Genomic DNA, 24,737 nt, shown 5'->3' on the forward strand with positions numbered 1-24,737 from the left:
TAATGACTGAAAGCTCTTCCATATAAAAAACCCTGCACATGGAAACTAGGTGTCAGGGAGAAGTATTTTAGTCTACTCTTCTCCCTGATGTGCTAGTTTCCTATGAACCCTGTAAACCCCTATCCTCAGTAGTACAGCCCACATACAGATTTACTCCCTTCATCTGCTGTTTGGAAGCGCTAGGCCAGGCTTCCTCAACCTCGGCCCTCCAGATGTTTTGAGACTACAATACCCATCATCCCTGACCACTGGTCCTGCTAGCTAGGGATCATGGGAGTTGTAGGCCAAAAACATCTGGAGGGCCGAGGTTGAGGAAGCCTGCACTAAGCCAAAATACCTCCTTTAGCAAGACGTCTGCAGTCACTTTTGGGTCCTATGTGTCTCTGAATATAACTATATTAGAAGCCTCTCTATAAAACACTAATACTGAAATGACTTGCAAGTATATCTATTCAAGGGAGGAACCATTCGCTCATCAAACACAGTTCTGCAGGTCAAGTTTGGGCACAGTGGCATTGACAAAGAATTAATCCACACATCCTCCCTACTTCTTGCAGGCCAGTATTTCAGCCGCCGTAGTTCTACATTGACAGAAGAAGAGGATGCTCAATCTTTGGATCTCTTCCACTAACAGATTGCTTGTGTAACACTGGCAGGAACAGCCAAGCTAAACTTAGTCCCGGGGACAAGGTATCTTTCAATCTCTCTACCCAACAATCGTCTAGACTTCAAGCCAATTACTTTAAATAGCCACCGAACAACCTTGAAACATCGGTGAGGGCACTAAGAGACACACGAGGTATGTCTACTATTACTGGGCATGTTTTATGTGGGTGGGCAGGAAATACATTAATGTTTAATAGGGTATTGTATTTTAGTGTTTTATTGGAAGCCGCCCAGAGTGGCTGGGGAAACCCAGCCAGATGGGAGGCGTATAAATAATAAATTGTTGTTGTTGTTGTTGTTGTTATTCCTATTATTCCTATTATTATTATTATTACAGACAAATTTTTAAAACAGAGATAGGTTCAGGGACACCAGCTCCTAGGAGCTGAACCCCTTTGAGCCTTCTCCCCCCTCAATATGTGTTAGCAGGGGGCTGAGCCCCCCTCAATGTTTGTCCAGGTGCAATGCTGTACATGATGCTATCACATGAGCCAGGAACCTGGTGGCTCCTCCTCTTCCTGCCATGGAGAGGAAGTGGTCCCCAGCCTGTGACAGCAGCAGGAGAAGGAGGAAAAGGTGGAGGAGCCACAGGAAATGGAAGCCAAGCTGCAACACAACGCACAAACATCACATGTCACATCCGGGTGTCACGCACAACATCGTGCGTGACGTCAGCCCCTTCCCCCAGTATCTATTCGGATTCGGCGCACCTGGACGGGACCAAGAATGGTGGCAACTTTAGAACTTACCTGTATGCTCCAGTGTATACATATTTGTGCAGGAGTTCTGCCATATTTCTTTGCAAGCTGAATTATGTCTGGATGACTAAGGGCTTCACCTTTAGCAAGTGGGCAGTAGCCTTCGAAAACAATATTCCTGCTTTGGCAGTAATCCACTAATTCTTGAGGCCTATGGAAAGGGTGGTATTCAACCTTTTATAAAAGAGAAGAAACTTTGCAGTTAAAACCATCGCCAGCTTTTAATCTATCACAACTCAAAGGTCAAGCAACTGAAGTGTTACTTCTTATTTGGCAGAGTGCTATCAGTTTAAAAAAAAAGAGGAAAGAAGAAATTGATATTGATATTTTCTCTTCCCTTCAAAATGCCAGGGGAAAGTCCCTTGGGTGGAAACATGGTACTCTGGAAAATTTGTACGCTGACTGCCAACCTCCTCGGAAGTTACAGAGATGCACCAACTCTTTGCAGTAATGTTTGAAGCAGTTTGTTGGGTGCATTAGAACTCTGTCCCAAGACAGCAATCATGCAAGATCATTGCCTCTTTCTCCTCCTCCTCCTCTCCCATGTTCCTATGAACAAGAAACTGAGATAACACCATGTTCTCAGAAAAGAACAGCGCAGCCATATATGACCTGCCTATCACCAAAATGCCACCATACAAGTACCTGTCTTCACCTCAGTTGTACAATTCCACCTCTTTGTAGAGCAAATTCACACAGTTGCTCTTCTACCATCATGAAATGATCTCAGCACATGATCTATGTGGAGATGAGTCTTGCAGAATAGCCTGGCAAGTATTCACCCAACCCATATGATCAAATTTGACTTCATTTGTAAGGCTTTCATCAATATCTTCAGTTAGGTTAGTTGGTTGTGCATAAATCTTAACAGAGGGTTACAGGAAGAATTCCCCCCCGGAGCAGCAGGAGCACGTTAATGAATCCTACCTGAGAGACAACTTGGGGAAACATAGGCTTTCTTAAACAACACACACAGCATGGCTGAGGTATCCTTAAAATGGAAAATCCCATTAATTTAAATTTGTATTTTTTAAAATTCTTACTTGAAATTTCTTATTTAGCAACTTATCCAGTTCTTAAGTATATATATTTTAGAAGAGCATATGTGTCTCTTCCCTCCTGACATATATGGACTGGTTACACAGTGACATTAATCCAGCCAATATTCTGTAAACTTTATGGTATAAAGCAAACAAAAAAGGTCAGGTCCAAGGAACTTAAACAGTCAAATGGGGAGAAGTGAAGGAGAGCAGTGGAAGAAGAAAGAGTACCAGGGGCATGAACATAGAAAGTTTTAGAAGGGACGGGGAAATGAGCAAAAAAAGTGTGTTGGATGCTGAAGCCAAAAATGGTCCCACTAGGCAAGCTGGTCACAACCTCAAAAGAAAAGAAAAGGAAAGGGAAAAGGACAATATGGTCCTTGATTTCTCATTAGTCTTAATTAGGCTTGTGATTAGTGTGCATGCATGCACACACACAATTTTAAATGAATAGATATGGTGAAATCTCCACTGGTGGTTATGACTATGCAACCCAAGTGTTGTTAGGGATTAGAGCAGAATGTAAAAGTTTACTCTTTCATAGACTGGGAGAGAGGTGTCACAGTATACCTGGTCAATGCTGACATAGAAACCTGTCCTTTAGTTACAATCATGGGTCAGGAAAATGTGGAGTTTATTAAAAAAGGAGTGTGGGCAGAAGAAAGAAAGAAAAAAGGCATATAAATTAGCTTGCTTGCACAAATCATCTGTGCAAGGAGCTTTGCTGGTGTGCTCTGTTTGTGTGCCCCATCCAAACCGACGTTATTGGTTGCAGTGGCTCAATGATGGCGCCCCACTTCTCAAAATCAACAGTCAATTCCTTCTGAGGAATAGGAGAATAGGAGGAGGTGACAGGCAAGAGGAAGAAGGACTAAATATGTGTGAATATGAGACGAATATAACCCCAAGATTCTCGCAAGAAGTCATTCTGTGGCAAAACATAGTAAAACGTGAACTATTCTGATGTTACCCCTCCCCGTAATTGAAGCATGGATGATTAAGCAAATCAAAAAAATGACACTGTTCCTGGACAGAAAAACACAACCCCCTCATGTGCACACATCCAACATAAAGTCTCTGGAAAAAAAGCTGCTTTAGCTGTCACACGTCTTCCAGTGACCTAACCGTTTTGCGTACTTTTGATGGAGAAGACGACACGATATCTTAGTTTAGCACCATGACATCAACACAGGGAATGTGGAAAATTTCGTCCACCCCGAGGAGGATGAAGGACTGCTTCCTGTTTCTCATCTTTAGTACATGTTGTCTTTCCAAGCAACAATAGTCAGGAACAATAGCCTGGCATCTGCTCAATCCAGACTCTGAAAAAACCAGGCTCTCAAAGCCTAGGCTGAGTCAGCCTAAACCGACTGTGATCAAAAATGACGGGCTGGATAAGAGACAAGGTTCAAACAGCAGACACATCCATCTCTTCAACCTTTGAAGTTTCTTGACCTCTCTGTGGCATTCAGCACCACATGTTTACAGTTTGCAGAGACATGATGGAGGTGGCTGATTTGCCCATGCTGCTTGCACCTGAACAGGCTATGGGACATGCCCAGTATTTACTGTTGAAGACTCTGAGGAAGAATGGAGAAGCGATACTCCAGGTGGAGCTTTCAGACTCGCTAAATGCCAGAGAACTAACAGTGTGTTATTTCCCAAGGAAGAAAAATGAGGGGAAAGTGCAGAAAAGGTCAACCATAAATTATCAGTACATTGGAATACCTTGATGTGTGTGTGTGTGTGTTAAGAAACCTGCAGATTATGGAAAGGATGGGATAAGAGATTTATAAAATTATGCATCATATGTAAAATGTTGATAAAGAAGTTTCCCCCCTCTCTTACTAGTACTAGTATTATAACAGAACCCCTAGTTTGGAATTACAGTGGTACCTCGGGTTACAGATGCTTCAGGTTACAGACACGTCAGGTAACAGACTCCGCTAACCCGCTTACCTCGGGTTAAGAACTTTGCTTCAGGATGAGAACAGAAATCACGCGGTGGTGGCAGCGGGAGGCCCCATTAGCTAAAGCGGTACCTCAGGTTAAGAACAGTTTCAGGTTAAGAATGGACCTCCAGAATGAATTAAGTTCTTAACCCGAGGTACCACTGTATTCAATGAAACGGATTGTCAGGAGGTTCAGGTCTCCTGGCTCTCACTGGATGAAGGACTTGAACTCTGCCCAAACCTTTAATGCTCAAATCAGTACAGTACATGGGCAAAATAGGTGCTATACGTGGCTAGCAAGGAATACTGACCCAACCCTTGGGTTCCATTATATAGGAATGGGGCGGGCACAGCTTCAATGTGGGACTGAGTAGTGGCTGCTGCCTTGGGATTTGCCCTCACTTTGTTGGGTGTGTGGTGCTGGATTCATGCCCTCTCATGCTCTCCATCATCTGCCCAAAACACCAGTTTGCTAGTCAAAGCCTTCTAACCACTATGCACAGTATACTCACCTGGTTAACGTGCGGGGTTACCTGGCAGTCTTCCTTCAGTTGTTCCAAATGATCAATAAGAAAGTTGCTTACTCCAATAGACCGGCATAAACCTGAACAAAAGCAAAAAGGTGCTACATGTTTATAACATTCTGCCATAGTGGGAGAAAAGAGAGGGGCCTAGTGCACGCATTATAACCAAGTGGCCCAACTGAAAAGAGGGTTAGGTTTAACAGTGCTTCAGCCTGTTAAACATGGAAATGGGGTCCACTCCCACATACAATTTCTGTAGTCCACTCAGGGAACCCCTGACATCAGTGAACACGCAGAGCCGACAGACAATTGCTGACACCGTGTGTGTACTTTACCATTTAAAATCTGAATACTTTTGGTACCCAAATTTAAGTAGTGGAGCATGCTTTGGCTGTGTCCGAATGGCCCTGTGCAAATAACCACCTCTCAGCATCAGTCAGCCTTCATATGAGATAAGAAAAGGTTGCTACCTACATACAAGCTCTCAGAAGAGGGTGGGCTATGAAAATAAATACATTTCAGGAATGATGAAATGATCATCAAGAGAGAGGAAGATTACACACACCCAATTTATGCATAATAAGAGTTCTGAGTAACATCATAGGGTAATTTTTTTAAAAAGAACAACACTGAACTTGCAGTTTGACAGAATTATCTGAGGGCACAATTCAATCAAGATCCCTTTAGGAAGCAGTTTTATAATCTAAACACACAGGGGGCTCCCTGGTGGATTCAAGCTCCAGGCTAAATTCTGGGAAAAGCTGGTGTAGTGTAAGCAAAGAACAATTGGACTTTGCCAGGTTGAAAAGGAGGAAATGGTGTTCTGAACAGCCTGCCAAGAGCTCAAAAGAAGTGGAACATGCGTAGAAGACTAATAGGGTGTAAGAAAACACAAGGACAAACAATCCAAACAGACTTCTGACTACTTTCAGGTTATTGCTGCAAGGAAGACATTCAGTAAAAGAAAACCCACAGAAACTATACTTATGAAGTCAGGAATTAAGAGCACAAATCTATAGCTGGGTTTTGCATTTTCTAACGCTGCCTGCCATCAAAGGGCCATAATTACATGCGTGCAGCTCAGCATGCTTCCACAAAATTATGTGTGTATATAGAACTGTGCCAATAGTCCCAGAAACAGCTAAAAAGAAGGGGGAAATTTGCCCTAATTTGCTAAACTAAAGCGATTGTTGCTGTTATGTACTGATGAGTATATTTCAGTTGCGTAAGTGGTTTCATCTGCCATGGGCAAACTGATAACATCCAGAAAGTTTAAGGCAATCTCTTTTCTCTGAATCCATCTCATGTCTTTATTGGCAAGGGTTGCAAGCTTTCAAGCTGCACAGAACTCTTGTTTCAGAATGAAACTATTATATGGGGCAATTATCAGCCATACTGATTTTCTTGTGCTTCACGGCAGTGCTAGATTAGTTATCCTGTGTATTCTACAGAATACTGCAATGGAAAAGTACGAGGTCATCCTGCTTCCTTGAACAGTGGAGACAAGGGTGGTTTCCTCCCTTCCCCAGAGTCCTGACGAACAAGGCTCAAGCTCATTGATGGAGGAAAATTTAAGACATGGGTAACAAAACATGGAAGCTACTTAGACAGCCCAAACACAGCACAAGGGGCTTGTGAAGACGACACTTGGGCAGGGAACAATGGAAGAAAGGAATAGCTCTGAGCAGCCATCAAAATGACCGGGCATTGTTCTTGGCTAAGAAGCAGCCATGCACTAATTTTGATTTCTGTTTTAGAGAGCGCATTATGCTAAAGTGAGCAAGTTCTGGTCCCTTAACCCTACCAGCCCAACAAAAGAAGTTTTAAAAACAATTTCCAACACTGTATGGAACCTACCTAACAACCTTCAGTTAAGTTCACCCTCGAATAATTCTGAATGGTGTTCACGCTTCTGCCACTGTAGAATTCCTGGGAGAAGAAAGTTATCCAGAAAAGGGTTGTTCAGAGAAAACCTCTCTCTCTTAACCAGATGAAAAACAGGAGGTGGCTAGTTCCATCACACCCTAGTTGTGAGCTTACTTGCAGTACTTCTTTATTGGGTAAAAGGACTGGATGGACCTTTCATGTGAGGCAGTACACAAAGTATTATATTTTTTATGAATAGCCAGGGACAGACCATTGGTTCCAAAGTTCACATAGCTCACTTCCCCGAGAGCTCAGGGTAGACAACAGCATTTTACTTCAATGACCGCTCTATTATAACAAATATTATAAAGCTTTTAAAACATGAAGTAAAAGTCTCTGTGTGTGTGTGTGTGTGTGTGTGCGCGCGCGCGTGCGCACACACCCACCAAAAAATGCCATTAGGATCTCCTAAGATACGATCTTAGATATGATGTATGGAAGTGAGAGCTGGACCATAAAGAAGGCTGATCGCCAAAGAATTGATGCTTTTGAATTATGGTGCTGGAGGAGATTCTTGAGAGTCCCATGGACTGCAAGAAGATCAAACGCATCCATTCTTAAGGAAATCAGCCCTGAGTGGTCACTGGAAGGACAGAACCTGAAGCTGAGGCTTCAATACTTTGGCCACCTCATGAGAAGAGAAGACTCCCTGGAAAAGACCCTGATGCTGGGAAAGATGGAGGGCACAAGGAGAAGGGGACGACAGAGGACGAGATGGTTGGACACTGTTCTCGAAGCTACGAACATGAGTTTGACCAAACTGCGGGAGGCAGTGGAAGACAGGGGTGTTGTAATCTTCAAAGCCATATCAGTCAGAGGAATTTGGCACTCTCCAGGTGCCCGGCTTTGATTCCATGTTGACCTCCCTGTCAGCGACTCCCGGCAAGACAAGGCGAGGTCTCTATCGGCCGATCCTCCTCACGAACGTGAGAAGAACACAACCATCCCTCCTTCCTCACTCCCTGCCATCCCCAGGGAGGGGAAAGAGACAGACAGAAATGTCTTTACATGCCTTTATTTCTGTCTTTCCAGCAGTACAGAAAACGTGTCTGCACTCCTCAGCAGCCACAGCAGAGAGGGAATAACTCCTCCCATGTACTTCCAGTACAGGGTCATGTGCCACTCTGAGCTAACATCCGGTGCTCAGTGCACATAATAGACTGTCCCTGGTTCCCACGGTACAGTCCCAAAACATCAACATCCTGTTTGGCTTTCCAGCCATCTGGAGCACTCAGCAGCATTGCTCCTTTTTCGTAACAACCTCCCCCAAAAGAATCAATGTGTGTTGCGGCAAGCAAAGCGTGATCCAGAGAAGAAAACAAACAGTTGTTATACACATAACACTCCCCTGTTGTTTCAGTTCCACCCTTGGAACTCCCCACCACTGGTTTCCCCAGTGTACCTCTCTGGTTGTCTGGCTTCCAAGGAATGAGTGCATCTGCATTACCTTGGCTAGCAACTCTCTGTTGTGTCTTTGTCTCTGACTTGGACACAGTTCCAACCTGTCCTCGGTTGTATACAACAGCAACACATGCAACAGCTAAGTTAGCTAACTCTTCTGAGTACCTTTTGGGTGGTTCACCCTTTGTGACTCTCTCAGACCTGCGTAAGAGGTGCTGATCCTCTCTGCTCACTGGTTCAGTCTCAGGACTCTTAGGAGAACCAGTTCCAACAGTAAACAGTGGCTCATCCTTCACCTGTGAAGGTCTATCCATTGTGTGAGATTTCCTCTCAATGACTGTGACAACAGAGCTGTCTGAGCTATCACTGTCACTCTCAGTACCACTGTACTCTTTGAAATCATCATCATCATCTGAATCGTCCTCTGTGGGAAATGTGTGTACTATCACTCTCTCCTGTTTAGGAGCACTCTCTAGAAATTTTGTGAGAATCACCTGACCAGATTCAGACAAAATTACTCTGTAGAGACCCTTTTCATATCCCACAAAAATGCCTCTGGCATTCTTTACTCCACCTGGAGCTTCTGTCCTCACATGAGACCCAAAAACCTTGAAATGGGCAACAGAAGGTTTTCTCTGGAACAGTTTCTTAAAAGGAGAACTTCCCAACTCTTTTGAAACCTTTCTCACCCACGCATGACAATACGACATGAGTGACTCCGCCCAGAACTCATGTGGCAGGTGTGAACTAAGCAATTGCGCATTCATCCCCTTTTGCAATTCTTTGTTCACCCGTACACAGACACCCCTGTTCCACGCTTCCGCTGAAACAGCAACCTTGTGTCTTATCCCTTTCTTGTGCAGGAACCTCTGGAAATCCTGTAAAAGAAAAATCTGCTTCTCATCTGTCAAAAGACAATCAATGTTAGCATCATGCATATCTTTAACCTTGTCACAAAACTCCTGAAACCTTTCCAAGGCTTCCTGTGGCCTCTGTAACACATAAACCCAGACAAAGTTAGAGAAATGATCCACACACACAAGATAAAATCTTGCATTGCCTCTAGATGGTTCTAGAGGACCAATCACATCAGCATACACCCGCTGAAACGCTCTGCCGACCTTGGCCACCTTCTTGGCGCTCGTTTTGGTCACACCTGCAAGAGAAATCAAGTTAGACTCAGAATTACATTCCATGTAATCACTTTGCTCAAAAGTCAACAAATACAGTCCATCTTTCTCTCTGGCAGAAAGATACAACTCTCCATCTTTGAAGATGTTGCAGCTCTCAGCATCATAGGACAGTTTCAGTCCTTTCTTTGCAATCTGCGAAACACTCAGCAGATTGAACTTCAATTCAGGAACCAAGTAAACATTGTGTATAGTCAGGTTCAGACTCTTAAGATACACAGTCCCTTTCCCGGTCGCTTCCAGCTTCTGACCGTTGGCTTGTTCCACAGCGAAGCTTTGCTTCTTAAACGTTGAAAAGAGCGCCTTGTGTGGGGATATATGAAAATTACAGCCCGTATCTATTATAAAAGAGTGTCCAACATCTGGCGTGGTTCCTTTCGCCATCAGGGCCTTTGCAGGTTTCACCGAAGACGTGGTATGACCTTTGCCTGCTGCCTCAGGCTTTGCTGAGCGGCCCTTCGCTCCCTTCGGCTGGCGTGGCTTCTTGCAGCTCCGCTGAAGATGCCCAGCCTGTCCACAATTGTAGCATCGGACAACGTTCAAAGCTACAGCATTCTCTCCAGTAGCAACATCAGTGGGGGAATTAGAACTCCGTTCTTCCCTCCCCCTGTCCTTCACCTCCACTGCAGCAAGCCTGTCGTGTTCATTCAAAACAACGGCAGTCACCCTCTCCGCGGTTAAATCGTTCGCCGGAAGGGAACCCAGCTGACTGGCAACCGTTTTGTAAGTCCGATTTAAGCTGTTTATCATCATGAAGCAGAACACTTCCTCCTGCAGACGGAAATTGCGTTCCACCATCTGTTGACGCAGATATTTCATTTCCGTCAGGTGCGCTTGAACATCTCCATCAGGCGCAAGCCTCAGATTGGTCAGCTTCTCAAAATACAGTAACGCTGAAGAACCAGCATCCCTCTGGTGTGTTCTACGCAGCGTTTCCCAAATCTCTTGCGTGTATTCCAAATCCTGAATATGCACAAGTTGATCATCCGAGACACACAGAATTATAGCCGTCCTGGCCTTCACATTCTGTGATTCCCAACCTCGGGTTGGTGCTTGAGGGATGGGGTTCTCAATCACCCCAAAAATCCTCTGATTCTGCAGCAGGGCCTTCATCTTTACAGACCAAGATGAATAATTGTCATTAGTCAGGGGAGGCGGGTAAGGCAAGCCCCCCCCCCTTTTTGGCATCCATTTTGAATCCAAGTCTCAGCTCTTCACCCTCGAGCTAGTAAAATCCAAAAGCTCTTTTGAGCTGTTTTTCTGCCTCTCTCAGGCAGGCAATCTCCAAGCTGTCTCACTGTCCTTGCAAAGAAGCGAATTCAAAACAACATTCGCTTTCCCATTGCTCTGACTGAGCCAGCCCCAGGTGTCAGCAACTTTCCAAGCCGACTGACGGTCGTCGCCCAGCAACTGTGCATACCTCTTCTTCTTATCTAGCCACAAATATGTCTGGTATGCAAGCTTAGCTCTCAGAGCTGTTTTTCCAAACGCAGCTCTCCTGTGAACCAGCTTCAATAAATCAATCTGCATTCACACTCTCAGCCCGAAATTCAGCATACCTTTTTGGGGCTCCGATGCTTGGAAAACACCCCCTCTTGGTGTCCAGCCGTCTGTTCAGCTTCTGGCTGCAACGCAGACGTTATTTTCTTTCCTTGGTGCAGAGGATGGCACACGATCCATCAACCTCTCACCTCTCATGCTGATTCCCATGGATCAGATAACCATCCTCTGCTACCATATGTTGTAATCTTCAAAGCCATATCAGTCAGAGGAATTTGGCACTCTCCAGGTGCCCGGCTTTGATTCCATGTTGACCTCCCTGTCAGCGACTCCCGGCAAGACAAGGCGAGGTCTCTATCGGCCGATCCTCCTCACGAACGTGAGAAGAACACAACCATCCCTCCTCCCTCACTCCCTGCCATCCCCAGGGAGGGGAAAGAGACAGACAGAAATGTCTTTACATGCCTTTATTTCTGTCTTTCCAGCAGTACAGAAAACGTGTCTGCACTCCTCAGCAGCCACAGCAGAGAGGGAATAACTCCTCCCATGTACTTCCAGTACAGGGTCATGTGCCACTCTGAGCTAACATCCGGTGCTCAGTGCACATAATAGACTGTCCCTGGTTCCCACGGTACAGTCCCAAAACATCAACATCCTGTTTGGCTTTCCAGCCATCTGGAGCACTCAGCAGCATTGCTCCTTTTTCGTAACAAGGGGTGCCTGGTCCATGGGGTCACGAAGAGTCGGACACGACTAAACGACTAAACAACAACAACAACAAAGATACGATCCTGTTTAATAAATTGGCAATATGATCACTCACAACTTATGAACAGACTGCTTACCAACTTAGACTTTGCTTGGATAAATATGACAATATTTGGAATGAGTTTATATAAAATGTATAATAGGCTATTAATAGGCTATTTTATTCAGGCTATTTTTAAAATAGGCTATTTTATTCAGATAAAAATTGCAACTTTAGAAAAGAATGTATGGGTTAGGGTATTTTTTCGCACATATCCATATATTATTTCTTTCTCTACAGGTGTTTGTGCCTTTTCGTTTTTCTTTCCTTTCATTTTTCTTTGTATCCCTTCATTTATTTAAAATCGAAAACCTTTCAATAAAATATTAATACCAACAAACCTTTAGGAGCCAAAGCAAACAGCAGAAGATCAAAGCTGAACATTTCCAACTTTGGAAACCAGAGTGTACGCAAATTCCAAAAGATACCTTCAACAATGTCATTGCATGAAAAAGCCCTAAATCCATATTGAGGCTGAGAGAAAAGGGGCTTTTTCCAATGGCACCATTTGAATAGCAAACGTCTTGGACCACAACAACAGCCTCTTAACTGCTACATGCACTGTGTTTATGGACATGATAGGCTGGATCTTTTGATTGCTCTTAGGGACTGCGATATGACACAGAAAAGGAGTCAACCTTAACGCGTGATGAGGCTCAAGACTAGCAGCGCATTATCAGGGAAGGCCAGGACTTTAATGTGTTGCTGCACCGAAGCCTGAGGGAGCCGACAGCTCCCAGAACACGGAGGTAGCATAAATCCAGCAACCTCTCACTCGTGAAAAGGTGAAAATGGAACAGCCACAAGTTAATCTGAAAAATACAGCATGAGACAATTTCGAAAGGATTATTAACATGCTAATGAATTGGCACACAGCCACCCTATGCGTGGAATCACCACTGATTTGTCTTGTCACGGGAATCATACATAAATGGAACAGCTAGAGGGAAGGAACTCCTTGTCCGTCTCAAACAGCTGTGTTGTCGAGCTCAGCATGCTTGCATAATTCCCATTAATGCTAATAGGATTCGGGGATGTATAATGGGGTGGACACCTACCTTGATCCGGGATTTAAATATAAATTTATATTAACATAAAAGGAACATTTGCAATTCAGATGCAGCGCTCACCATACCATTTGCATGCTAGAGAGGAGCAGCAAAATATGGCAATGCATCAATTTTACTTGTTATATGTGAGCTGCACGCATTCATACGCGCAAGCGGCAATATATGGCCTTTAAATCGGTAGATACCTTGCCCTGAAGGTCCTGGAACGAGGAAGATGTTCACAATATGAGGCCATTTTCCCGAAATGTCAGCGTTCACCATGCACAGCCAACTTACCCACAAAAGTATGGATGTACCTGCAACATACTTCCATGAAGAAACACATAAAAGCATATCCGTCCATTGGGGGGCGTGGTCTAATCTTTGGTTGTGCATAGGCCTGGCCAATGTATTGATACATCATCCTGCAGACTGTCTTGCCAGAATGGTGCATGCTCTAGTTATCTCCCACTTGGACTACTGCAATGCGCTCTACGTGGGGCTACCTTTGAAGGTGACCCGGAAACTGCAATTAATCCAGAATGCGGCAGCTAGACTGGTGACTGGGAGTGGCCGCCGGGACCACATAACACCGGTCCTGAGAGATCTGCATTGGCTCCCGAGCACAATTTAAAGTGTTGGTGCTGACCTTGAAAGCCCTAAACGGCCTCGGTCCTGTATACCTGAAGGAACGTCTCCACCCCCATTGTTCAGCCCGGACACTGAGACCCAGCACCGAGGGCCTTCTGGTGGTTCCCTCATTGCGAGAAGTGAGGTTGCAGGGAACCAAACAGAGGGCCTTCTCGGTGGTGGCGCCCGCCCTGTGGAACACCCTCCCTTCAGATGTGAAGGAAATAAGAAGCTATCTTCTTTTTAAAAGACATCTGAAGGCAGCCCTGTTTAGGGAAGTTTTTAATATTTAATGCTGTATTGTTTTTAACACTTGATTGGAAGCCGCCCAGAGTGGCTGGGGAAACTCAGCCAGATGGGCGGAGTATAAATAATAAATTATTATTATTATTATTATTATTATTATTATCATCATCATCATCATCATCATCATCATCATCATCCAGGACCAGTTTGAGGGCCAGAGCACAATGGTGCCTTCACCCTGCGGTCTATCATGGGTGGTGCTTGTCTGCTGCCCAGCGCCTAACCTTCCTTCTCCAGCTGCCTCCTTCCTCCCTGCGACCCGGCGCTGGCGGCAGTGGGAGTGGCAGCAGTGTCACCCCAGCACCTCGCAGAGCCGGGGCTGATGCTCCTTGCTCCTCCCTCCATGTACCACACGCCAGAGGGAGCTGCGGCGGTTTCGCCCCGGCACCTTACACGGTTGGTGCTCCTTCCTTTCCAACACTACACTGGTGATACATCACAACGTTGAAAAGCTGATATCACCCAGCCCTAGTTCTGCATGTTATATATGGACCCTCACTGCCTATTGCACAGCATCCCCTACACCTCTGTTGTCAGACATATGCTGACAAATGACAAAAAACCTCATACAGGTGACCGTCAACATTTGCTGGTATTTTTTCAAGTGTTTAGAAATTCAGAAACTTCACCTGCCAATGTGCACTTGTGATCCTTAGTTTAGACACAACTGCATGCCGTCAATGGCACTCCAGCTTCTAAAAATTAGTATTTTAATAGATAGCAAAGGAAATCTTTGCAATGTGGCTTTTTACACAGTTGTGTTAATATCAGCACTTTTAATTAAACTGTCCTTTACAGGTTCCTACCCAAAGGAGCTTATAATCTAAAGTGAGACTTAATTTTGCTACAGTCCCAGCAACACAAAGAGCCAAGCGAAGGGCAGGCTGAAAGACAATGCAAAATCCAGGGGGAGATGGAGATGTCCTAATTCTTGGCTTCCAAAAGGCATTTGGAAAGTAGACCCGTTAATCTTGAGCACTGGGCTGTTTGACAACTTTCATTTAAACTAACGATCATGTGCTCAATATGTGTCCTGTTAATTGGGTTACAACCCACGATGCAGCAGTTTGCATAATTTGAATTTAATCTGCGAGAGCAGGTCAAGCTCTCAGAGTTTAGGCCTATGGCAGAAGAGAAAACGAGTAAATAGATTCACCATGGTCCACACAACTAATAAATCAATATTTCAAAAGAAGCCTGGAACAAAACATTACTTCCAATTGTAATATGAAAAGGAATGGGGCAAAGATGTTCCACTTTGTATTGAAAATCTTAACTGACGTTGACTTGAAGAATGAAAGAACTTACAAGAGCTGGCAATGAGAACCGTCGAAGATACAAATGTGTTTTAAAGTGTGGGTTGCTGGTAGATCACTGTCCTGCTCTAAGATCAGAGTTTAATTCCCCAAAGCACATTATTTTTCAGTGGTCTGCTCATTTTAGTTTCAGGTTTCTTAATGAAAGATAATAGTTACATCTCTAGCCTTTTTTAAGCCGCTAGTTTCTCATTTGTTTGGTTTCAAGCTGGATTTCCCAAGTTTGCTTTCCATTATGTCAAGAATGCAACTGATTCAAGCCTCCCCAGACCCAAGCAAAATGAGGTTTGTAGTGTTCAGTGTGGGCACAGGACTGGTTTCATGGAAGCGTAGAGTTGGAAGGGGCCATAAGGGTCATCTAGTCCAACCCCCGGAAATGCAGGAATCTTTTGCCCGACATGAGACTTGAACCCACGACCACGAGATTGACAGTCTCATGCTCTACCAACCCAGATGGGTTTCATAGCTTGGGGAAAGATTTTAATTTCCTTACACCATCCCTCACAATTATGGTATCACATGAAAAAACTTGAATGGGAATTGGATGGGGGGGGGGGGAAATGGTCGATGGATGCTGCATATTCCCCTCCGGGTCGCATTTATTTGGGCTGAGCCTTCCCAAACCCCAGTGTGACATGAGAACAAGTTACCAAGTTAGCCAATTGCACAAAGAAAATTAGGGCAGGAAGAAAGGAGGAAGATCAAGATGGAAATAGCAAGAGTGCATTGGTACAGACACACGTTTAAGGCGTTTGATGTAGGTCCTAGAGTTGCCTGTGTCACCCCCAACCAATGTCAGCCTTGTTGTTGTTTAGTTGTTTAGTCGTGTCCGACTCTTCGTGACCCCATGGACCAGAGCACGCCAGGCACCCCTGTATTCCACTGCCTCCCGCAGTTTGGTCAAACATGATCATGGATCACTGCCTTGTCGTGGCGAAGGGGCTTGAATAACTCGGAGAAGCTATGAACTATGCCGAGCAGGGCACCCAAGATGGACTGGTCATAGTGGAGAGTTTTGACCAAACGTGATCCACCTGGAGCAGGAACCAGCAAGCCACTCCAGGATCCCTGCCAAGAAAACTCCATGGACAAAGACAACAGGCATATAAAAAAATGTCAGCCTTATCCAGTTAATGATTGTGTTGGGAACAACTTTAAACATGGTTAACACCAAACTGACTCCATTAACAGCTTCAAATGCTGGTGTCGAATCCTTGCTACGCATAGAGCCCATGCATGTGCAATCTTCGTGTATGTAGGCATGCAGAGATAATCCACTGAAGGGTTTCCCAAACTTGGGTCCCCATCTGATTTTGACGACTACAACTCCCATAATCCCTAGCTAGCAGGACCAATGGTCAGGGATTATGGGAATTGTAGTGCAAAACCAGCTGGTGACTCAAGTCTGGAAAACCCTGATCTACTGCAAAGCCAACTGTTTCTTTCTGGATAAATTGTGTCAATATCACCCTGTTCTAGTTTATTCACAGTCCTTAGAACTACTCCCATCAACCTTTTAGACAAAGCTGCTGTTGTGAATTATGACAAAGGAGGTTCAGAAACAACTCAGTGATAATATTTCATATGCACCTATATAACAGCGGTCCTACTAAGGAGATTTTGATTCGTTTGTGTTAGAGAAGACTTGGTAATGTGTAATAAAAACTAATTTTCTTTTTAGCAGGTATCCAAGAATACTGATGATTTCTATGCTTCCAAAAATACAAGTACCTAGCTGTCTACTATCAGGGAGATCAGTCATTTGGAGCTGAGGATCTATTTGGAACATCTATCTAAATATTAAGGTGTTGTTTTTAAGAGCTTAATTTAGATTCATTTTTATGAGGTTTGTAGTACATAATCCCATCTTCTATCAGGAAAACAAAATACTTTATCATCAAAGTTGAGAAGCTCTGTGTTCAAGAGGGTACAAGCACTGCATACTGATATATCAAAGGAGGATAATATGTAGGTTTTACAAATTAATTAGGTTTACATGACGATTTATGTTCACCTACTCATTTCTTATTTGATTTGATGGATATTATTGTTGGGGAAAGGGGGCCAATTAAGCAGCCTCTTTCCAAATATGACCGGCTTCCTGCAGAGTTTTCCAACAGCGGAGACTATGAAATTGGAGTTACATCAATATACGTGCAAGTCAAGTATTGAATATACAACTTCAGGCCACCTTTGGAGTGATTTATTCGGGACTTCAAAAATATCCCTGCAGGATCATTCTATTAACAGAGACTGATTGTGCTTTGTTATGAGGTTGCCGTTAATGGATTTATCACAATGGTTTTGTTTGAAAGTGCCTGAAGTCGGTGATTTGACAAAATAATGTTAATGTTCTTCTGATGGCTGTGGATGGTCTCCTAAACTGGCAGAGATGGGCACAAGATGAGCGCTTAAATTTCTATACAATTCAGGTAGTTCTGTCCCTATAATTCCCAAATGAAAAGCTTCTGGTTTATTCATTTTTATGCAAATTGCAAACGGATAAAAATGTTGGCGGATTACTTAAAAACCTGCAGTTTCATAAGAGTATATATTTAAAGTAGATAATTAAATGAGCAGATTAAATGAATTTGCATATGCAGGAGGTATTTTAAAAAATTAATTTAAGGAACCGCAGAAAAAGGGGGGGAAGGAAGTCAAACTTTGAAATGTGAAAACGATTGTGGAACTAGTGAAATGTATAAGCCTGGCGAGTATAAATAAAAACTTTTTTTTTTAGTTGAGCGCTTAAGAATTGCGTGCGAGAAACTGCAGCGTTGCTGTTAGTACACAATGGGCAGGCTGGTGGCAAGAGACTGCAAGATTTCTCCCTGTGGATTTGATATGGGTTAGCGGTTCTGCAACTTGCAGCTATGTCTCTGTGTCCATTTATGTTATACTTGTAACTAAGGTAATACCGAAGACACAGCACGTTTCCATTGCTACTACGTCTGGAACCAACCAAGAAAGCGAGGAGAGTGCAGGCAGTGACCATTCCGTGCACATCCAATTGATGTGTGACCGCCAACATCCGAGTCCTTTCAGAGCCGGAAGAGGGCAGAACAGGGGCATAACAGGGGGACGGAAAGGGGCAGGGCAGAACGGGGCAGGGCTTTTGCGTGCTCCGCCAACACGAGTGGGCCAGGAACTGTGCAAAATGGTCACCATGTGTATAATAACATTATTGATGGATTATCAGCACACCAGCATTCTGTAACATTCCGTGGTTTAGAACTTATGTACTTTCGACGGGGTGAGCTCCTGTTGCTCGGTCCCTGCTCCTGCCGACCTAGCAGTTTGAAAGCACCTCAAAGTGCAAGTAGATAAACAGGTACCGCTCCGGCGGGAAGGTAAACGGCATTTCCGTGCGCTGCTCTGGTTCACCAGAAGCGGCTTAGTCATGCTGGCCACATGACCCGGAAGCTGTACGTTGGCTCCCTCGGCCAATAAAGCGAGATGAGCGCCACAACCCCAGAGTCGGCCATGACTGGACCTAATGGTCAGGGGTTCCTTTACCTTTTTACTTTCGGGTGGACTTGGTTTCAGAGAAGCAGTAACAGGGCCGGTGAGGAAGTGCAAGCCAGGGAGCGCATACCATTAAATGCCTCTGAGAACTGTTGGGGCAGCCTAAAATATACCTGTGTGGCCTGAAGAAAAGCAGAAGTGAGGAAGGCTAGGCCAGAGAGCACATACCATCAGTTCCAGACACAACTATCAGCTGAGAGAACTCTGTTGGTCTATATTTTGGACCATTTGTTGTAAAAACTGTAAACGGCCATAGGTACCATGGCAGGAAGGAGGTATATAAATGCAGTCATTCCATCATTTGACGGCCGTTTACTCAATCTGTTTTTCAAAATACCAAATCAGCTTCCTTTTCTGTCAAAGAGGAAGTTGAAACGTACACGTGCTGCTGTGTTTCACATCTCAAAACAGCCTTTTAGAGAATAGCCTTTGGCAACTTTTATGACTAGCTTTACTAAATACTAATAATAATACCCACCCATCACAATAGGGTCCCAGGTCACGTTATAGCAATTTAAACGCACAATATTTAAAACAGTTTCAAGCAAATTCCTGTGACGGATTGGGCTGCTGGGGCATGCTCTCAATTGCTCTTCTGATTGTTCAAATTGCCTCACAGGCATGAAAGAGATGCACACATGGATTCTTCCAGCTTGCTCTCTTCCCCATCCCGTCACCCACTCTGACCCGCTGCAGGGCAGAATGAGAGTTCTGCTTGCTCCAGAGGGCCAATAGGCAGGGGAACCAGGGAGAGAAGGACAGGCTGTATCAGTTATGCAGTTGCAGGCAGGCTGCAGTATTTTGGCTGCAATCTGGAAACTCTAGTGACTGACAGACTTACCGTATGTTAAAGATGCTCTCAAGCCAACATCATAATTGTCTGAGATGGGGGAATGGTATTAAAAATAATCAACTGAAGCTTGGGCCTATCTTTCAAATCCCCACTGAGCCATGAAGCTCACTGACAGTTCTAGGGCTCATGAACTCAGAATTGTAGAGTTAGAAAGGACCCCAAGGGGCATCTGGTCCAATGCCCTGCAATGCATCAATGACAGATGGCCACCCAACCTCTGCCTAAAAAGCTCCAATGAAGGAGAGTCCACCACCTTCCAAGGCAGCCCATTTATACAAAGGTGAAAAACTTCAATAAATATTTTTCCCTTCCAGTAGCACCTTAAAGACCAACTAAGTTAGTTCTTGGTATGAGCTTTCGTGTGCATGCACACTGTGCATGCACACGAAAGCTCATACCAAGAACTAACTTAGTTGGTCTTTAAGGTGCTACTGGAAGGGAAAATTTTTTTTTTGTTTTGACTATGGCAGACCAACACGGCTACCTATCTGTAACTGTTTCAAAAAATATGTGGAGCTAGATCCGACATGCATATACAGTCATACCTCGGGTTACAGACGCTTCAGGTTGCGTTTTTTCGATGTTGCGGACCGCAAAACCAGGAATTACTGGAACGGGTTTCTTCCAGGTTCTGGCGATCGCACATGCACAGAAGCGCTAAATCACGCTTTGCGCATACGCAGACACGCCGAACTGCAACCCACACGTGCACAGATGCGCCGCTGCGGGTTGCAGATGTTGCGGGTTGTGAACGTGCATCCCGCACGGATCATGTTTGCAACCCGAGTGTCCACTGTATTTTGCTCATGTTCAAAAAAATCCAAAGGGGCGGCAGAGGTAATCCCAAGCTAGTGCACATTCATTCATTCATTCTTTTTTTATGTTGCTTTTCTACCCTCCCCCCCCCAGTGCTCAAAGCATCTTACAACAATACATTTGAAAATCAAATGCAAAAAGAATTTGCTAATGACATAGCAAATCACGGTAGCAAACATTATAACATACAAAAGAATTTTCAGAACTGTAAGTATAACAAGATTACATAATGAAATGTTTCATTACATAATGAAAATATAATTACATAATGAATAACAAGATTTATAATGAAATTATTTTAGAATGTTTTATCATTTTACTGTTGTTAGCCGCTCTGAGCCCGGCTTTGGCTGGGGAGGGCGGGATATAAATAAAATTTATTATTATTATAAACAACACAAACAACACCCAGCATCCAGTAACAAAAAACTAAAAATAATTTATGGTTTCAATTTGGTCCCAAGAGCTCCCCTCCCCTGATGTTGCTCATGGTCCATTTCCTGGAGCAACTTGCAAGGCTTCCAAACGCAAGAGGCAGTACATCTGGAAACAGACCTCCCATGATGTTCCCCCTGCTGGCCACATGCCATTTCAAGAAATCAGATTTGTTACCTAACTAATTTGGGGGTTTCTCAGTCACGACACGCTCAGCAGGCCTCCTGGAAGAGGTGGGAGCATGCAAATCACAATTTCTCCCAGACTGCACCCAAATTTCCAGGGTGTTCCACCACAAGTAGGAAAGGCAGCTCCACTGGGATGAGTTTGGGAGTCCATCAAATTGCCTGACCTCACCACCTCCTTGGGCCAGCCCAGCAGGAAATGAGGCTGAACACTTTGAACGCTGCCACGCTGCATTTTCTTGCCAGAAAAAGCTTCAAAACAAACTCCATGTGAAGATTAAAAAGAAAAAGGAGGGGACCTTCAGAGTAAGATGGACAAGCTGATCTCTTACCAGTAAAGATTTGTAAATAAATGGTCTCAGCACCCAAGCTTTGTTTGATTACAATAGCTTGCCTTATCTCTCTTGAACACTGACATGGGTGTTTTTATCAAGGCTTTCAAGCCTTAACTGTACTAAGTTCAGACATCAAAACACTTTTTAGAACGTTTACTAGCTCTCTTAACAATTTCCTTAGGTGATGATGCCTCCCTCATCGCACGCCAAAGCAAAACATGCTGCAGAAACAAGCTTTGAATTTGTGCGTTATCACTTTTCTCCTGGCACAGGCTCTGTATCAAAATGAATAATAGGCAGGCATTCAACAGGTGTAGCCTTTCCTGAGATGGGGATTTTGTGTGTGTGTGTGTACACTGGGTGAATTTTTGCATTGTATGCAACTGTAAACATTCATGTCACACAAGAAGTCATGCAATTCAAATTTGTCACACGATTTCAATTTGTGGGACTGCGTAAGGAAACTTCCAGCAGAAAGAGGGGTTCTGCATGGCAACAGAAAAAGTCACCAAAGTGAGAAAGTGTTGAATTTTGCCTGCAAAGGGAGAATCAAGAGTGCCAAGTGAACTTTTTCCTAGGTCTACTATGATGATATATAGTGTAGTGTAGTGTAGTGTAGTGTAGTGTAGTGTAGTGTAGTGTATATACTATGAGATATTTCACATTAGGCAGCGGCATAACTCCTGTAGAAAGGGAGAGATTATACAAGCAATCAGTTGGAGGATGGAAAATTAGACCATACGAAGAGTTAAAAAGCAAATTAACAGGTTGGTTGCAGTATCATGAAATTAACGCCTTATGGAAGGAAGACAAAAAGATTGGAATGAATGAGAAAAAATCTAAGTTCCAGGTAGAGATAATAGAAAGCAAAACTAAACTGCTATCTAAAATGCATAATCAGCTATTAGATTGGGACACCAAGGACGAAGAGGTCAAGGAGGTCATGGTAAAATGGGCAATAGACATCGGATATAATTTGGATTTTGACAAATGGACGAGGTTGTGGACTAAAGGAATGAAATTTACAGCCTGTACTACCCTTAGAGAAAATATGGAAAAGATGATGTACCGTTGGTACATCACCCCTGTGAAATTGCAAAAAATGTATAAGACTGGTGATAAAAGGTGTTGGAAGTGTAAATCCAAAGAAGGAAGTTTCTACCACATGTGGTAGAAATGTGAAAAAGTTAAAAAAAAAATGGGAATCCATATACAACGAACTGAAAAAAATACTTAAATACACTTTCGTTAAAAAGCCCGAAGCCTTCCTTCTGGGAATGATCGGAGATGAGATTAAGAAAGAAGATCATATAATGTTTCAATACGCAACTGTAGCTGCCAGGATTCTGTTAGCACAAAATTGGAAAACCCTAAATATCCCGACCGTTAAAGATTGGCAAATTAAATTATTTGAATATATGGATTTGGCAAAAATGACGCAGAACATCAGACAGCAAAAAGGTACAAAGTTTATTGACGATTGGACCAAATTTATAACATATATGGAAACAAATTCTAGAGATATAAAAATCACAGTAGGTTTAATATAACCCTTGCGATGTGTAGACGATATAAAATGAAAAACTGCAGAATGGATTTAATATTTACCGTATTTTTCGCCCCATAGGATGCACTTTTTCCCCTCCAAAAATGAAGGGGAAATGTGTGTGCGTCCTATGGGGCGAATGCAGGCTTTCGCTGAAGCCTGGAGAGCGAGAGGCATCGGTGCGCACTGACCCCTCTCGCTCTCCAGGCTTCAGGAAGCTATCCGCAAGCCTTGCAAGCCCGGCAGGGGTTCCCGTGGGCTCACAAGGCTTGCGGGCAGCAGCCTGCAGCCCCGGCGAGTGTCCGCAAGCCTTGCGCGGCAGGCGGGAGGTCCCGCCGAGCGCGCGAGGCTTGAGGCGGCAGCCTGTTGCCCAAAGCACTGGGAGCCCTCCGGAGGGTTCCCTGTGCTTCGGGCGAGTGTCTGCAAGCCTTGCGCGCCCGGCAGGAGCTCCCGCCGGGCGCGCGAGGCTTGGGGCGGCAGCCTGCAGCCCGAAGCACAGGGAGTCCTCCAGAGGGTTCCCCGTGCTTCGGGCGAGTGTCTGCAAGCCTTGCGCGCCCGGCAGGAGCTCCCGCCGGGTGCGCGAGGCTTGGGGCGGCAGCCTGCAGCCTGAAGCACGCGGAGGAGCCCTCCGGAGGGTGCCCCGTGCTTCGGGCAGGCGTGTGCAAGGCTTGGGGCGGCAGCCGCGGCTGGGGGGGGAATAATTTTTTTTTATTCATTCCCCCACCCCAAAAAATGAGGTGCGTCCTATGGGCCGGTGCGCCCTATAGGACGAAAAATACAGTACATAACCCAAAACCGAGATGGAGGGAAGTCAACCGTTATTTGTTGTTAATTAATGTTTGTCTTCTGGTTTGTTCATGTGTTTTGTTTTGGTTGATGTTTTCTTTTTTCTTTGGTGTATGTTGTTTCTTTTTCTTTTTCTTTTTTTTGTTGTTTGGTTATAGAAAATGAATAAAAAGAAGTAAAAAAAAAATACAAGCAATCAGTTGAAGGAAAATGAGATGTCTACCGTATAGAGAACTTGTTTTTAAAAAAATAAAAAGTATTTTTTAAAAAAAATCCATTATTGTAAAAGGTGCCAATTGGACAATTCGCACTGAAAAGTTGTGCAGAAATCTTTTAATTAATTCCCTGCATCTTTGCTTACAAAAATGTGTAGCTTCATGTCATGCTTCTTAAAAGCTGCTTTGCAAATCATTACTGTTTAAATGAATGTCACGTGAGACTTGAGTTTGTTTTCTTGAAGAGATACCATCATACAGCATCCCTTATCTGATCAAACAGGGTGTGGTGCAGCGGATATCACCCATAAACCACCTCCAACCACAGGAGGAAGCTCTGACCTACATGAATCTCTATTGTACTGTTACTTAAAAAAATAAAATAAAAAAGGCGAAAGGAATTCAAAAGTTAGTCCTGTGGCAAAAAAACCCCCCTGCTCCCTCACAGGAATGAGTGAGCATCCATTGCTCAATTCCAAAATAAGTTGGGCTGCTCAAATCAATTTTTTTATGAGCATCTGCAGCCTCCCCTGCCAGTCCCTTGCCCTCCTCACCCAGAAGAGGAAATGGGACATCCATCAAATGAAACTTCACCCCACCCCAGCCCTGTCCACAATGGGGACACAGGACAACTCAAAGTAAACTGGCCTATCTCACAAGCCTGCACCTCAAGGAAACTCTTTCCATACCAAACCGCCCTCGCCCAACAGCAGCCGAGAAATTAAAGCACAAGTTGTTGCTGTTTATTGCGGGTATTTACAGCCCAGTCTTCCAGCAAATGTGCAGGCCTGTTTAAATAGTCAGAATCCACAAAATCAATTAATAGGACCCAGCAGCCACATCCATAGGGCAACCTTTGGATTATATTCCTGCTGTTTTTCTCTCTGCAACAACCCATCAACAGCGAGCAGCTCCAACAGCGGCTGTGGGTTTGTAGCCCAACACTGAGAGCACAGTCATTATCTTGGGTTGCGA

The 24,737-nt window shown here is 44.2% G+C and overlaps 1 protein-coding gene across 6 annotated transcripts in view; it reads right to left on the reverse strand.

Moving 5' to 3' along the window:
• LOC310765492 (glyoxal reductase-like) overlaps positions 1-24,737 on the reverse strand; it is a 73,992-nt gene that overhangs the window by 18,331 nt on the left and 30,924 nt on the right. For all 6 annotated transcript variants that reach the window (XM_083620516.1, XM_083620517.1, XM_083620518.1 and 3 more), the window contains 2 exons: positions 4,929-5,020; positions 1,416-1,598 (listed from right to left, as the gene is read on the reverse strand). In XM_083620516.1, the coding sequence (XP_083476642.1) occupies positions 1,416-1,598; positions 4,929-5,020 (275 nt within the window). The remainder of the gene's footprint in view (positions 1-1,415; positions 1,599-4,928; positions 5,021-24,737) is intronic.

The sequence above is a fragment of the Podarcis filfolensis genome (genome assembly GCF_964270895.1).
Source record: "Podarcis filfolensis genome assembly, chromosome: 6".
Classification (NCBI taxonomy): Eukaryota; Metazoa; Chordata; class Lepidosauria; order Squamata; family Lacertidae; genus Podarcis; species Podarcis filfolensis.